Here is a 17,843-nt window from a genome sequence, read left to right on the forward strand (position 1 = left end):
CTGTTAAATACCAACACTGAATCCCAGGTACCTGGTATCACTGTGAAAGGTACCCATTCCTATCCCTGTTAGCAAACTGGGAATTTGCTATTTTAAAAACACTCAAACTTGCATTTCATTTTTAAGTAAAACTAAAAAAGCTATTTTATCTCAATTTTCCACTGCAATAACCATAAGCAACAATTATGCCATTTATGGATTTTGAATGTTTGCATATTCATGTAGATGTAGCAATAGCAACATTAGCGGTTAGCCATAATTGATCATTTCTTTAAGCATCATTTTCTGGTCTCTTAACACCAAAGAAAAAAGTGACAACAGCAGCAACATTTACTGACTGCTAGCAGGTGAGTCCCTGATTGGGGGAATAGAGACCAGAGTGGAGATAGCGACGAAGGCTAATGTTAGCATCCTTCCACTAATGAAGTAAATCAAGACAGACCAAAATTGCGCTCTGTTCAGGGTGCGTACTTGCAGGTATTTCTTGTTTGTACAACAAACCAGCACACAAAAAAAATTAAATAATCCTCTTTCACTCCAGATTTTTCGTTTTCAAATGAGGCCCAACACCAATAGACATGATTTCCAGGTGATTACTTCTTTAAAGGCAACATACAGCGAACAGGGTTATGTAATAAAGAGTTCGAACCAAATTAGAGTGGAAACCACAGTCTGAAGATTCCTCCACAGATCATGACAAGATGCCACAGGGACAAGCTGAGGCATTATCTAAACCCCTCTTCTATAATCTCGTTCTCTTTCAGTCTTAAACTGTAATCTATCAAACAAAGAAGTCCAGCTGAACCACAGATTGATAGAAAGAAAACTGATCTGATCATTATTCCCCCCAAATCTGCTTTCTCATAATTCAGAGGAAAGTAGGTGATCACCAGTCTTACCCTGGCTGTAGCTGACCCCTGGGCTGAGGTTAGAGGGCGTGGCAATGTGCTCCCTGTTGGGTGTTTGGAGGCCTGCCTCCTTCTCCTTCTCCTTGTCCTGCTCCTTGGCCTGCCGTTGGCTCATCCTGCCTGGGGTCAGAAGGATGCTGTCATCGCTGGACGTTACGGCAGCTTTAGATAAAGAAACAGAGGACATTAGGCCACTTCAAACAGGCAATTTCTACACAGAGCCCTCTAGTGGAGCACCAATTTGATGCATACCCCATTTCATGACCCATACTTGATAACTTACATAACATTTGTTTTCATCTACATCTTATGGGGGGAAATATGTTTGTTAGGAGCAGATGAGCACATGGCTTTGTCCCTTATCACTGTACTTTATGTTCCAGTGGATAATGACGCTAGCCGGGATGTTATTGCTTAGGAAGGGAGAGCGTTTTAGATGAGCACCCATGGCGACATGTTTACACGCTAAAGTGTTTACCGTCCAGCTTAAAGTGTGTGGCAGCTTTACTATAAAGACCATGAAGATAAATTAGAAATACAGACTGACTGTCCATCAGAGCTGGGAGTTAACAGGAAGCTAGATATACATCCGCTAGATCTTACACAAGAAACAGAAAAGCTTTTAACCATGAACCGATTTTCTAAATTTATGTAACAGATGTTCTATAAGGATTTCTGTTGTGAGGTTTAATGTTCTTATTTTTAAACGCAGGAAGCATAATCCTGTCAATCATCTTGCAGATTTCTAACAGGGGCCGATTAATCCCAAACGCTCTGCTGGTCAGTTAACTTAAAAAAAAAAATGCAGTGAAACTTTAACTTCACTTATATTAACGACAAAACACTCTTTAAAGCTCAGGCATTGGTTCAGTGAAAATATGAGCTAAAGGGAGCAGTAGATAAAAACATGATGCCGTATTCTCAGATACGATTGTCTATAACCATCGCAAAGGAGGCATCATTTCCTTTCTGGTTGATTTGACATGCTGTTTGCTTCCTCAATGCATAGAGGTTAACCTGCAGGCTGGGGGAGGGGGCATTAGCTCCGTTTCCATTACAAATGTGCACAAAACTCTATTGATATTCTGCTTATTTCTAAAATAGCAAAGATTTACAATAGCAGTATTTCCATTTAAAAAAAAAATACAGCAGAAGTGAACAAATTTGTTCAAGGGATGACTTTCATAACAACATGGCAGCGTGGATGTAAACATGAGATACATCCATATTCCAGCCACGGCTCTAGTGGGCGCCATCATCCTCCAACTACTTCTTCTCTATCTTTTTACATCAGTAAGGTACAGCTGCAGGTAACATGACTCACGTGATGCAAAAAAAGTTTTTCTTTTGCAGTTTTGTGAAATAGAAAATTTCAGTATGACTGAAAAACCGCCTAATCGAAGGATAAAAACTGTTTTTTCATAACAGCAGTGTTTCCATTTAGCTCATTTATTTTCCTAATTTCAGTTTGTGCAATTTGATGGTTCTTGGAAACGAAGCTACTGATGGTGGAACAGAGTTGACCTCTTTCAGATGAACTTTCACACCTCTTCAGACGAAGTGGATAATCTGTGGAAACGCTCTAGCCTGATTAACAGCTTTAGTGAATATATCCATAAAGTACAGCTGGCAAGCTAAGAGGGGCCTGACTGTTAAGCAGCAGAGTGCAGGCTGGGTGTTTCATCACTAATTAACTAGCTAATATGAATTCCTTGTATTGTATTTAAAATGTTTGTGTAAAAATAATGTTAAAAATTATGATTAATAATCGTAATTTAGCTACAAAAAAGCCTAAAACTAAATATTTTCAAAAATAAGCGGTGATGACTCAACAATTTTCAATTAAGGAAAAATGCACAAAGGGATTAACCAACAGAAAAAATTATTTGTTCTTACACATACAAGCTAACATTTCCGCCAGCTAGCAACAAGGGGAAAATGAAAAGCAAAAGAAACATAAACTCAGATATTCTTGAACTTATTTTTATTTTTTTATTAATTTATCTTGGCTTCTTTAAAGTTAAACACTTCCAATGGCTCAGTTTGGCTCCAGATCTCTGGACCCAATGCTGACTGTATAAACTGACCAGTCCCCTCCCCCCCTGAAAGGTCGCTGGCTTACCAGAGGCGGCATGATGTTCTCTCAACTCTGCATGGTGCTTGCAGGGGAAAACGAGTGGAGACAGAACAGGAAAAGAAAAAGAAGAAAACAGAGAGAGCAGGGAAAAGGTTGCAGGGATTGAAAAAAAAAATGAGTGAAGGTTTTTGGATGCAGAATAAAAGGAGGGGAAGAGGAAAAAGATGGGTGTCCACCATGCGTTGTTGGCCAGATGTTGCCGGGTTTGAGTGCAGCAGGGGTTGGCAGCATCAGCAACAGCAGCGGCAAGTGAGGATGCAGCCGCATGCGACGACAACAAGTGACATTAATCCCCCCAAAAAAGGAAGACAAGAGACAAAACAAAAGAAAACAAACATTAGTTTAACTAAAATGTTCATGAGAGAACATAAAACAAAGTGTATCAGAACATAAAAAGTAATGGCTTTGGAGGGTATAACATGTTAAAAGATAAAATAAAAATGGATTCATTCACATTACACAAAAATTAAATATAGGATTTTCATTTCCTAATCTGCTTGCTAATAAAACAAAACTGAGCAGGATGTTTTTATTTAATTGATGATAATAAGATTTGTCTCTTTAAAAGGTCATGCATTGAAGTTATTTTACTTTAAAACTGGGGCAACTTCTTCCAGCTTAGACCAGTCTAGAGGTCGACAGATAACGTCAATAAACATGACACTAGGATAAATATTAAAGTTTAAACAAAACTAAAAAACAAAACAAAAAAATAAACATTAAAAATGAATAATTTGTAGGGAATTAAGTTACAATTATGGCTGCAAAGAAAGAATACACTTTTTTAATGGAAGTTTGAAAAGACTGAAGTCAAGAAATCAATATGACAAATTTCCAGATCAAAAGTTTGCTGTTTGCAGATAATTTCTATTATTTCTTTATATTTATTACTTTTTACAATTTCATAATTTCTTTTCACTTTTAGTGAAAGTTATTTTATTTTTTTTTATTATTATTATTATTATATATATTTTTTTAAATCAAATGTAGTTTTACAAACTTGGACCAATTTCCTAATCAAAAGAGGCTTTTTAATAAGAAACTTTGCTGGTTGTTTTCTTTATACGTATTTTGAAATTTGATCCTTCCAATAAAGTTTTTTCAAATTGAGGTTCATGAATTGCAATTCTTTTAAAAAAAAAAATTTGTGTGTTTTACAAATCGGGTTCTCTACATTTCAAGGCTAATAAAAACGTTTTTCCTAACATGTATGAGTAGACTAATAGAAATCTGTCATTCCAGAGGAAAGCCCGCACCTAGAAGTTTTTAAAAATTTCCTTTTTGGGATTACATTTTCAAAATTTCCATTTACAAAACATAATCTTTGCTTTCAACAATAATGGAGAAAAATTTTCTCCATAGATTAGCATAGAGGGAGCAGCAATACCTGCACTTCATCTGATCTCAAGTCATGGCTGACGGATCCACCAATGAATCAACCAATATGCACATATCAGCCGATGCAATGAAAAAAGAAAAACAACAAACGCTAATATTTTCCAAAAATATGGGCCCGCTGATGTATCCATCTTTATTGATTAGCCTGTATTAACGAGGCAGGATAAGCAGCAAGCAAAGATACACTTAGGAACACGCTGACAAGTACAGTACAGAGTTATTACTCCAACAATCTGACCACCAAACATCATAACTCCAGGGGGGGCTGTTACATATTTACCTGACTACCCTGCTATCCACTAACTGTAACCTCACAGGGCTAAAACCTAAATAAGTCTGTTGTTAAACAAATGTAGCGCCCCCTGTCTGCTTAATATGCAGGAGAAAAATAAGCATCCGGGTTAACTGCTGCTGGTAAAGTCAAAATTAGCATCCTTCTTATGTTTCACTGCTAAATGATATATGGAACAATCTTTTAATCGAAAATATGACAGATGCAAAGAATTGTTTGGATGTAAAATTTAGAAAGCGGTGTGTACATATCAAGTGTCGGGCAGTCAAATAAAAATATGAGCAGTTTTATGTCCACAGATGATATAGATCTAAATAATACAGATGATGTGCCTTAAAGAAAAATGTCATGAAAAATAAAGAGCTGTTTCAAAAAAGTTTCCCACCATATTCAAACATAAAATCAGTAGTTCACGCAAGGTTTCAGGAAAGGGTAAAGTTACTGTGTAGCCCTAAATTTAAGTTAAACGAAATAATCACTTTTTTTATTATTTAAAATTACAACTAAAGAAGAAAAGACAGGAGATTAAAAAAAAATTATATTATGAATAAATAACTAGCATGCTTTACACTATGGGAGAAACTATCCCACTGAGGTACAGTTATAACTCAGTGTTTCCTATTTCTGGGTCATAGCTGAGGAATTTTGGTCACATTTGGTAAGAAATAGGCTAACATAGAAAGCCCTGGGAGCCAGAAACCGCCATCGTTCATTCCAAGAAATGGAAAACAAAACGGCAAAAAGCTGTTCAGTTGGAATCCTGTCAGGTTTCATTGAGAAAAGGAACAGACGACACTAAGAGCTGCTTGCAACAATAAGAGGAAGGGATTAGAAAACAGTCACTGAACGTCAGAGGTCGATTAACAAACCTTAATCTCAGCTCAAGGTGATCGTCATTAGATTGGAAAGTACGGTTATACCTGGATGCCGTAAAAGACGCTACGATTAGTTGGCTTTGAGCCGGAGAGACAGGAACATTCCTGGAGAGTTCTGCCTAAATAGTTGGAAGATCTGCAGCCACAGTCTTCATTTAGTGCTGCCTTAGTGGCTTTCCTTGGCCACAGAGAGAGTTTAATCCAATAAAAAAAACTATTCTTACAGTCAATTTCTCTGAATTGGTTCAATAAGAGGTGAACTTAAAATAACCACAGTGGCCTTACTTGACTGACTGACAGATGACTAATAGTTGAGCCTGAAGAGGAAAGATCTCTCTAGACGCACAGTTACAGGAGTAAACATGCACTAAGTGTCAGGATTGGAAGGCAAGATTATATTAAGGCTTTGAAAGCTACTAGAATTAAAAACGGATAAGCAATGGGTGGCATCCAGGGGTGAATCTACAATTTAAAGCGTTTCAGAGCTAAAAAAAAAAAAAAATAAAAAAGATATATATTAAATTTACAAGTTTTTGATGGTTTTACATTTTATTGTTCCTTAGGTGCTTTATGAGTCTGTGGAGTGAATTTAGTTCAACTATTGTTTCAAGCAAAGATAAAGTTTTAAAAATGGAAATTACAATACCTTTATAAATAAATACTTTTATAAAATACATTTATAAATGTAAATCTGGTGGAAAAACAACAATACATTTTTGTAGGTGTAGGCTAAACTTAAAAAAAAAAGGGGGGGGGGGAAATTGACATGTTTAAACATGTTTAAGAAATGCATTCTTTTCTAATTGTTTTTTGCAGATCACACCCTCCCTACCCATTATTGGCATACCCCCGCCCCCCATTCCTATAAAAGCAAACAAAGAACTTTGTGTTCAGCTGTGATCATTTTAAATTTTAGAAACTTAAGTATATATTAATGCAATATTCTCCAGCTGGCATGTTGCCCCTCCCAGACTTGCTGCTGCACACCTCCAGCCAGCTAGCTGAGGGAAAGGATCACTCTATCTACTGTTCTCCCAAAGTTGTGGTTTAGGAAATAATTCTAGTTGCAAAAAAACAGTCTTAACAGCTACTATTCTGAAACTTTTAAAGGCTTCCTTTCTCAAACATGTCTAAAGCAAATTCCTGAATGCCCTCAACAGCATTCAGCTTTGCAGAGGTTCTTAAAAGGTCACTTAATTGATTTAGTAATACTTTGGAAGATTGAATAATCAAATCTCACAACACAGTGATCAGTGTTAGGCACATTACGTTGAAAAAGTAATTAGTTATAGTTATTAGTTACGTCTCCCAAAAAGTAACTGAGTTACTAACTGCGTTACTCCACAATAAAAGTAAATAGTTACTAGTAAAAGTAACTATTGCGTTACTTTTGCGTTTCTTGCCCCTGTAACCCTCACCACCCGGCCCCCACCTTCTCACAGTGTTTCAAAAGCCAGCTGAATAGAGCGGACGACAAAGACAAGAACCTGCAGAGAGTTTTGCATTTATTGCAACTCAACATAAATGACATCAAGGGGGCAATGCTATCTGACGGGGTTAATAGGCCTGTCCCCCTGCTTAACAGAAATTTTGTAGATTTTGATATTAACTCCATTCGTGTGAAAAGAGATTATAGCTCAACCTGAGATCAATAATAACTGCATATGAGCTGGGGGGTTTTATGTCCCAAATGAACCAAAGAGGATTAGGGCCACTGAAAAAAAAAAAAAAAAAAAAAAAAGTTAAATGAAATATTATTTCAGTACAATATGAGAAAATCTCAGAATTTTGACTTTAATCTCAGAATTATGAGATTAAAGTCAGAATTCTCTCTTTGTTCTCATATTATACTGAAATAAATCAGTTAACTTTTTTTTTTTTTCAGTGGCCCTAATCATCTTCCGTATATTATGCATGTAAGCTTATTATTAAAATCTTCCAGGTTTTTCTTACTAAATCAAACATCTCTAAAGTAAAGAGAATTGGTCCCAGCTGGGATAAACATGTACATTCTATGTTTATCCAATGCTGATTTTAATATTTTACAAGCTGTTTGTAATTAAGCAGCCAAACAATGAGTGACTATTTTAAATCTGACCTACCATTTGAATAAAATGAGTAAAACCTTTGTTTTTGTTAGAATTCTCAAGGCAACTGTTTTACTCTCCATCTGTTCGCAGTTTTTTTGTTACAGCTTACAAAATAGAGCTAAGATCATGTTTGTGTAAAGCATTTAAAGTCAGCAGGATCTTTGTTGACAAAACAAACATTTTTTATGTAAAACTAAAGATTTTATGAAGTGAAAACAGTCAAAACATAGAGGCATTTCTAGAATACAGCATAGTGTGTTTTATCAGTGCAGAGAGTAACCACAGATACAAGCTGGTGCATTTAAACTTTAAGGAAAACTATTCTGGTGTTAAAACAAAAGATATAACATTTGAAGCTAGCAAACTACATTCATTTTTAAAAATGTAAAGCTTGTGAAAAAATGCAATTCTACAATGTACTGTCTTGCATAAGGGACGCTGTGAAAATAAAAGTTGATATTTTACTGTGAGAATTGTTTTTTTTGGCACTGTGGCGAGTTTGACTACTTAACCCAACATTAAATAATTTTCTCATCTAGCTGAACAGAAAAAAAAGGAAATGACAATCCGCTTAAAGCTGTTGTTCTTTTTCAGGCAGAGAGGTGAGGGGTTCCTTTGAATTATTTGTCAAATTGCAAAAGTGTTTAATAGTTTAAAATGAATAGTCAGCATTAAAGTTCATCCTGATCAGGATTATTTGTACTAGACACCAAACTGAGTAATTAAACTCTTTGATACTTAAAGAGCCTGATTATTGGTATTATTTCAATTAAGAATGTCCCATTTTCATTCAATTATCTATAAAATCCCCCTAGCTCAGATGCTGGAATACAGCTTCATACTCGCACTCCCTCTATGCTGATGATACACAGGTTTATGTCCTTTAACATATAGCTAAAGTCCACTACATGATTCAGTGTATCTGTTTTATAAATAACTGGATGTGTCAGACCTTCCTTCAGCTTAATGCAGATAAGACAGAAATGGATTTATAAAGATAAGCTAGACTCAAGTAGGTTAAAGAACACATATTATGCTAGAAACCTTGGTGCTGTTTTGGACTTAAACCTACATATTATTTCCATAAAATATGTTTATAAATGAGCTTTAAAACATCTTGACACTACCAGAATAGAGTTTCCTATCAAAACAAGACACATAAACAAGGTGCATGGCTTCATTTTCAGTAGGTTAGGAACAGCAACATGACATCAGTAGTTTCCCTACTTAAAACAGGCCTTAACAGTCTTTGTTTCCATGTCCTTTACTAAACAAACATTTAGTTTCTATAGTCGTCAGCTCCACTACAAACTTTAAAAGTTAAAACTACTTTTTGAATCTTTTAAACCAGGAATTGAAAAAAAAATTCTTTTACAGCTGCTTAAAAAATCAGAACTGTGTTTAAAGTGTGAGACCGAAGATTAGACTTTAATTTGTATGCAAAATTAAACTGTAATTTTCCTTTTTTTTTGCCTTTCCACAGAAGTCCCGTTCTTTGGATTGCCAGTGCATGAATGGTATGATCTAAATAAACCTGCCTTATCTGTATTTAATTTTTTTAAGCCAAATATATTCTATCCAGCTGTGAAGCTCAATTATTTAGCTCAAATATCAAATTCAGTGTCAACTAGCCCACCTAATGAAGATGCAATAATGTCCTAAAAAATGAATTGCATTTAGTGGAGCATTTAGTTCCTATGCTCCACTTATCTGGAACAAACTCCCAGAAGACTGGAAAAGTGTTAAATGCTTAAATTCTTTTAAGTCAAAGTCAAAAACCCGTTTATTTATTTAGAGCTGCCTTTGATTGTTGAAGTAGCTGAGGTGTCATTGGTTTACGATTGTGGTCCAGCTGTTTAATTCCTTTTACTACCTGCTTTTATCATGGTTTATCTTTATTTGCATACTTTTATTTTGCTTCTATTTTATTGTCGAATTCATGTAAAGCACTTTGAATTCTCCTTGTAATGAGCTGTGCTATACAAAAAACCTGCCTTGCCTTAAATCCTATTTCATCTATCCATCCACGGAAAGGACAGCCTTACACACAGCCTGCTCTTTCTTCCTATGATAAGATGTGTTCTGCTTACGCAGGATAAAGCTCTGTGGCATATTACGTAACATTTGAACATCACTTGCAGCGCATTTCTGACCCAGTTTCTTTTTTAGTAACAGAGAGGAAAAAAGAAAACAACGGGTTATTTTTTTGGACTATATCTAAAGGGCAGGTAGAAATGTAAACTTGTTAGAAGGATATTACTGATCTAATATACTAACGAGTATTAAAACAAAGAGACAAGCAACATGTCTCTATTCTCTAGTATCAAGTTTTTCATTTACAGTAAATTAAATTGCTGTTTTTCTGCAGTAGAGATGGGAGGCTATCCATTTTAACCTAAAAATTCACAAAAGTACCGTACACAAATCTAAAGAGTCCAAAATACTTATTTTCTTCTGTTTAAATGCACTCTGTTGTATAGCCTTGTTTCTAACATAAAGTGGCAGTTTCCATTCAGTTTCTAAGAAACCTTACTGGTGCCAATTTACAAACACATCAGTCAAAAAACTCCAACTATCCAATTATCCTCTGTGTCTATACCCCACTGCAGCACCGTCATGGTGTCAAATCACACAGATCATTTCAGCCGGTGTTTTACGTCAGAACGGCTGAATCCTTAAAAGAACTGACGTGCCTGTCAGCAAAGATATGGGTTCATGGCAGTACCCTGAGACCAGGCAGGCCGGGCGCTACAGTAAGATGAAAATCCTGGCTGCGGTCCAAACGGCTGGAGGAAACTGGAACAGAAACCATAAATAACACTGCTGGATCATATGGATTATTAAAGTGTAGCAGGAAGGGCCTAAAGAAACACCTAAGATAATACTGAAGGAATTGTGCAAAATGAAACCACCACTACTAATTGAATCGGTGAGGGTGGAAATACAAAGTTAATGAAGTAATTTCTATATTGCAATGCAGCTGAGGATCTGTGATGAGCTAAAGGAGCAGCTAACTTTTCACCCGTTTATATTATGACAAATGCTTAACAAATTTCGTCTGATACTTGCTGCATAAAAATGTTTTGAAATTTTCCTATAATTCCAACTCTACAATTTACGAAATAATTGTGAAGATTACAAACAGAAAAGTATCTTAAAACATTTTTGGTTCACTTTCTTTGTGTGAACTTAAATTTCCAAGATACTAAAGTATAAAAGTAACCTAAAGATCCAAACCTCTGGCTTTGAAACAGGGAACATTTAAACCATTAATACGATTAATCATGATTAATCAATTCTTTATATGATCAGTAATTGAGCAGGGGTCATTTCATTTAGGGGTTAGGATTAGAAAACTGAGAGCTTCTTTGATTTGAAAATTGTGTTTTGTTAAACTGCCAATATAATGCAAATGTGATTAAATGCCTTAATTTGAATCTTTTCTCAATTGTAACCAACATTACATAAGAAACAAATGATAAGACAGGAAGACAATCCGAACAGAGATCATTCTGACCAAATATGAAGGCTTTCTCTCTTCTTTTCTTCTTAATATCAAAGCCAATCTATTCAGCTAAGAAGGGACCAGTTTGTCATAAAGGAAAGTTTATTGTTTTTAAGTGTTTTATAGGATGTTGCTAGGGGCATCATCTCATTAGACAGCGTTTCAGTTATCCACACAGATCAGGTGGAGGTAGGCTGGGGGGGTAAAGCGACGTCTCAGTTTCATCCCAGCAGGGGACTTAGGTCTCATGAAGAACATTGACGTGGGTAGGTGAGGGTGTTTAAGAACTCAAGGTGCAGTGGACCTCTGCGTTTAAAGCTCCAGAGGTCCATTTGGTCAAATTTCAGCTTGAAAGAGAATCAGCAGGGTTGCATTCTGGACTGGAAAGTGAAAGTGGACTAAAAGAATGATAGCATGATCTGGATAAATAGTCTGCATGAGGTTTCTATTAGGAGATTTGCTAAAAGTGCATCATTTGTCATGTTGAGTACAAGGTTGTTTTATTTATCCATTTGATTATATAGGCTGGAGAAAAATTCTGGATAACAAAGTGAAGCATTTTTGGATTTTAAATCAATTTAAGGCTGAAAAAAATGTCTGTAAATTCTGTTAATGATATTTCTTTAATGGAAAGTAGAATTTGTCAGAACTGCCATCTGAAAGTCAAAATGGATTTTACATACAACAAAAGAAACTGGCAAAAGCTAAAAAGAGAAAAAGTGTTTTAAATATACTGATAGAGACGTGTACAGTTCCTTCAATCTAGTTTGTCTGTAGAGCATGAGATGAAAGGATGTTGAAGCATTTTACAGGACAAATAGTTCAAAATCAAACCCAAACATTTCAAGTAGAAACAAAGCTTAAAAACCTTTCCCTGACTGGTAACTGGCAGGTCCAAGTTACTCAGGGAGAAAAACTGAAAGTGAGGATTTTCTTTGTTATTACTTTATTGGATATTATGACAAAAGTCCAGATTTTCTTTATGAGATTTGAAAAAAATGAGTTAAACATAGGGATGCACAATATTGGGATTTTGGCCGATATACGATATTTTAAAACTCATGTAGCCGATAACCGATATCGATACTGATGTTAAAGCTGGACAAAAATAAGTAGTCATTGAAAATAGCAGTTTTGTTATCCATTTCTGACACTTTGAAAAATAATATACTCAAATATATTTTCATATGCTGATATCAAATAGATTTTTAAAAACGCGGTATCGATCTATTTTACTTTCAAAATCTCGTGAAATTTCATCGTTCTGTTACAAACTCTCGTGATATTTGGCAAATTCTTGTGAGATTTTGTTTGTAAAATAGATCGATACCACGTCAATATATCAACATATAAAAATATGGCAAAATTTCGTGAATTTTCAGGGGATTTCGTAGCATAACGATGACATATAGCAATATTTCATTAGTAAAAGAGATTGATATGGTGATATATATATTTCAGCATATGAAGATATTGTGATATTTCAATGTATCAATATTATTTCCCTCGTCTTTAGAAGTTTTTAAGTCCGTAAAAAAGAAGTTCTTGAGGAAGAAGAAGTAGTATTTTTTATTTTATTTTTTATTTTTTTAGACTTTAGAAACTCAGAAGCTGATCAGATCGGGTTAAATATCGGTGGGGTGGCCGATGTCCGATATTCAGTTTTAAGGCCGATACCGATAGGGGGCCGATTATATCGTGCATCTCTAGTTAAACAGCAAATGCTGTAGAGCGGAATGCTGGCTGTCCATCATGGATGTGGATCCTCATTAGTTCAATAAATTACCCTAGATTGTCTAATCCAGTCCAGATACAGCAGAAAACAGGATATCTGAAGAATGTTTACCATTTTTGAGCATCTATCCCATTTGCTCTTGATTTAGAAATATCAGACTTCTTTTAAAAATTTACATTCTTCAATCAGTAAATGCCTGCCGTTTACTTTTAATAATGCTAACCTTGCTAATCAGCAACATATAGTAAGAGGCTATAAATCGCTTCGAATGTAGAGTTAGTAATCCTGCTGTCTTTGTTATGAATAATGCTAACAAACTCATAAAGAACGGTGGCTAACTCACACAGTGTGACATCCCCTCTGCACCCAATAACAAGAGTTAAACAAAAGCCTGACACAATAAAGACTAATAGAAATGATTGTTTTAAAAGAAAATGTGGTATCTACAGACCAAAGTTTAAAAAAGATCTGATATTGTCAATAAGTTTACAAGTTCATGAATCTCTATATCTGTTGTGTTGGAGGAAGCATAGTGAAGTTAGACAGCAGCTGCTCAGATGAACATGCACAAACCCTAGCTAGTACTGTCAGACTGATTACTCTCAGCACCAGCCTGTCTGCCCTGCCGGCACCAGCTGGATTACAGCCAACTATCCTGCAGAGGATCTATTGTACACAAACAAACAAAAAAAAAAGCAAAAACACAACAATTCCTGGAATTCAGAGCTAGTTACATAACGGAACCCTAGAAACAGACTTTCATTTCTCTCATCCAAGAAAAGCATAATTTACTGATACAGGCCGAAATGAGATTAGGAATACAGGAGTCTTGGACAGGGATTAGGATGAAATAGCAGTTCTGTTTCTCTGATGTTCGTCTAATGTCTGCATGTGGCTGCATTATTCTGTCAAAAGTAACACCTTATCATAACATATTATGTTCGGCAGTACAGGAGTAATAACGTGTTGCAAACAAAATCATGGTTACTAAGGTAACCAATTACTAAGTTGGGTAACGAGTTACAACCTGAGCAGAACAATGCACAGTCTAAATAAAGAAGAGAAGAAGAATGATTGTTGGTTTTTTGTTTTATATCAGAAGACTGTTTTAAAACAAAAGAAGAAGAAGGCGGTTCTAAAATAACAGAAGAAGAAAATTTTTTAAAACAACATTTTTAATCCTGTAATTAAAAAAACCCGTGAGCAAAAATAAAATGTAAGTGGTAAGCAATAAAAAAAAGTTGTTTTCAGTTAAATTAATTAAATTTTAATTTTTTTTTTTTTTTGATACATTATAGAGCAACATGTAGAGAGAATGCACACAGCAGCAGCCAACTTCTCAATCTACGCTCCCAGCTCTGCTTCCTGCCATCGAACTAACAGTTGAAGGTAAACTTACAGCACGAAGGAGCCGCAGTCATTCCAGAGGGGATTCTGTCGCTGCTACGGTTTGCCTGCTCAGAATAAAGTGGTGTGAAATACCACTGAGCTCAAAAAGAAAGGAAGAGACCAGACATTTGAGCCTCCCTCTCTCTCTTTTCTTTCTTCCTCTTCCTCTCCATTTCCCCACCATGAAGCCTTCAGTAATTTACTTGCTTACTTTCTGAGTGCTTGTTACATCACTGCCACTGAATACTCTGCTTTCATCCATTCTCCAAAGCCTGTGTGACCCCCCTCATCAATCCGCCTCATTGCTTGTTGGTCATTTGTGTTTTTCCGCCTTTAAGAACTCTTAAAAAATGCTATTCAGACCAGCTTGAGTCACAAAGCTGCCCCATAGGGGGTAAACCACTGGAGATGGGGGATTGGATCCACCTTCCGGCTCAATTACCTTGACCACACTACTCCTTCTAAAGCATTTGTTGACTGAAACCTTTTTGCATCAATAAACCAGAGACCAGAAAATTGAAGCAGAAACCCTGGAACTTTTTACTGTACTATTAAAATTTATATTGACCCCATGTCTGCTGGTCTCTTCTAATTTGTTTCCTATTCTAAGCCCCATTATTCCATTAAATCCGACTAGATGAACAAAAGGACAATGGAATCATTATGCCTCCTTCATCATGTTTCATGGTGGACTATATTCCCTACTATATAATTGAATGTCAATGGTTGCTTTTTTTATGTTTGTTGAAGTTTTATGTTTGAGCAACCGCTGCAAAGCTTAATAAAATACATTGTTTATGGTTATAATATTACAAAAGCGTATCTTTTATCCTTGTATTGTACAGAGATCAGCAGTATTCCATTTCCTTGCATTAATTTGGAAATTGGATCAAGGATAGTAAAATTAACATGATAACACCCATCTTCAAAAACATGGAAGGCTAAAGCTAAACAGGCCATGTTTATTTTCCAAACACTAATGGATTTAAGTACTAACAATAGCACTGTAACATTTACATGTGGGTAGCATAAAGTCTGGCAAACAAACTTCAAAAAAATCCTGTTAAATTGTAGACACATTGGATAAGTGTCTTTATGCCTATCTTACACCATTCCCACAATCTGTAGCTCAGCTTTATGTTTAGCTTCCGAAAACCAAAATTAAGATCTACTTTTGTTACAAACAATCCAATTGTTCTCTTTGATTACAAGCAGTCTGAGAATCAATGTTGCCTCTATATCTAAAATTTACACTACTCACTGTCACTAACAAACACATTTCCAATCCGCTCCACTCCACCTACTGAAATAAAAACGGTAACCAGACAGAAATAAACATCGGTTGTTATTATCGGCCTAGTTCTTCTGATCCATTATCCGATACTGATGTTACTGCCTATATATGGTCAATCTCAAGCTTGCAGATATATTCATCACAGTAAAATGTGAACCAAAAGGGTCTTCTTGGTTTGAAGAAAAGCCACTGAGTTTTACCCAGAAGCAAAGAAAGGAGAAAATAATATATTTTTGTTTTCATAAATCAACTAATTAGACATTACTATAACTAAAACAAGCTAGTCCTGTTATCTGTCTGAAATGAGAATCGTGAGTGACCTTCAAGAGAGACTTATCCTGTAGTAGTTTGCTTTCTTGTCTGAATACATATGATATGACAACTAGAAAAGTAATTCCTAATTCAAATTTTATAAATCAATCTTACTGTAACTTGCAGATTAAGGAAGCATTCTTTCCTTGTCCAGAAGTTTCTCTCCAATCTGGTTAGCTTAAACAATAATCTTTTATATGTGCAGACCCACAGTGCAACAAGCATAGACGTGTTAACAGAGCGTAACGATGAGTAAGTGTTGCCACGCTTCTGCAGAACATTTTTCCCCAGAGTTGATTCATCCACATTGCTTTCTCTGCTACCTGATCCAAATAACCGATTGATTGAGGGAATTTCATATTTTCTCACAGGCAACCCTCTGCTCTCCATTATATTCTGAATCTTAAGATATTCAGCCAAACTTAGTCTGCCAGCTACTTATTAAGCCACTGCGTACTTTTTAAACTATAGTAAATTTTCCAGAACTAATGCAGCAGATTTAGTCTTTTCATCTTGTTGAGTTAGACCTATTTACTAAGGCGGAGACAAGATGTCTCTGAAGTCTCAGCTTGTCAGATCAGCTCTATCCCATCCCCTGGAGTACAAAGGCTGACTCTGCCCTGGTGTCTCACTGTGTAACCGAAGCCTGAAGTCAATTTTTATATCTGGCTCCAATAGTCTCTTTGATTTGACTCCAGTTATACCTAAATGGCAAAGACTGAAATCCCGTTTTTTCCATCGAAGTTTTCTCCAATTTATCCCTTTAAATGTTTGCTTCCCTACTGAGAGCATTTTACATTTTTTTGTTACTAGAAATCGACCAATGTTGGAGGTTTTTTGGCTATGTTCACACTGCAGGCCTTGATGCTCAATTCCGATTTTTTTTTTGCGTTGCCATTCATACTTCCAAATATATGCGACTTTTATGTGATCTCCTGTGTGAACTGCAGTCATACAACGCAAGTGTCCCGCATGCACAGTAGGACGCAATGACGTCACAGGCCAGCGTGCTCTGTGTTTACGGAAGTAAACATGGTTGACAGTTCCGGTGCGCATTTAGCGGTCTTTTCCAACCATAAAAACACAATCTTTTCAATATGTTTAAACATAAATACTGCTCTCCGCATTATTGTCCACCATGGTTGTTGTTTTTCTTGCTGCTTTTGCGTAGCAAGACGCATAATAGTGACTTTGGTCAGGTATTAATGGCGTTCAGGTCGGTTAAGTGCGACCTGGCTGTTCAGACAGGTCACATTTGAAAAGATCAGATTCATATTGGATTCAGGACAAAGCAAAGCTTTATTAACATCAAAAATTCTATGCATACGGTCTGAACGCACTAATGAATTGGCAGAAAAATGCACATATCGAACAATGCTAATAGAAGAGAAAAAAACACAAATATCAGTCTAAAAATTATTCTCATATTCTTATCTATTATCATAGTTGGTTTGGACCTTGAATAAGCACCTGGAGTTCCCTATGGACTTGTTTTCTATGGTTAGACCAAAAATCTTTCAAAATAAGGCTGTGCGACAAAGCAAAACACAAAGCAGAAATTTCTACTCCCTCTTTGTGTCATCCCAATGCTTTCAACATTTACTGGAACCTGCATTACCACAAATAACAATGCCAAATATATTTAATTAAAAAAAATAATAAAAAAAAATACACAGCAGTGCTACTAAACTAATAAACTTGCTTTTACTGTGATAAAAAACATATACAAGTTATGGAACAAATATTTTGATGCATAAATGGGAAATCTAATGGGTTTAAACTGTATAGAAACACTATAAACAAGTCTCATGGTTTAAAAGTATGGGTGGTAGTTTCCCAGCGTTACTTTGAAGTGATGGAATTCCACAAAATCCAAACACAAAGATCCCGTTAATAAAATTCTATTAA

At 35.7% G+C, this 17,843-nt stretch overlaps 1 protein-coding gene across 5 annotated transcripts in view; it reads right to left on the bottom strand.

Annotated features, from left to right (window-relative positions):
• Positions 1 to 17,843, bottom strand: part of osbpl8 (oxysterol binding protein like 8) — a 75,963-nt gene that overhangs the window by 33,207 nt on the left and 24,913 nt on the right. For 2 of the 5 annotated variants that reach the window (XM_015378439.1, XM_015378436.1), the window contains exons 1-3: positions 3,222 to 3,323; positions 3,031 to 3,057; positions 900 to 1,070 (exon numbers count right to left, since the gene is read on the bottom strand). In XM_015378439.1, the coding sequence (XP_015233925.1) occupies positions 900 to 1,070; positions 3,031 to 3,057; positions 3,222 to 3,312 (289 nt within the window). In that variant the 5' untranslated portion in view covers positions 3,313 to 3,323. Of the gene's footprint in view, positions 1 to 899; positions 1,071 to 3,030; positions 3,068 to 3,221; positions 3,324 to 17,843 lie in introns of those variants that run through there. The other 3 variants (XM_015378438.1, XM_015378442.1, XM_015378441.1) reach the window with 3 other exon arrangements.

This window comes from Cyprinodon variegatus, unplaced genomic scaffold (assembly GCF_000732505.1).
Source record: "Cyprinodon variegatus isolate N-32 unplaced genomic scaffold, C_variegatus-1.0 Scaffold172, whole genome shotgun sequence".
Lineage (NCBI taxonomy): Eukaryota > Metazoa > Chordata > Actinopteri > Cyprinodontiformes > Cyprinodontidae > Cyprinodon > Cyprinodon variegatus.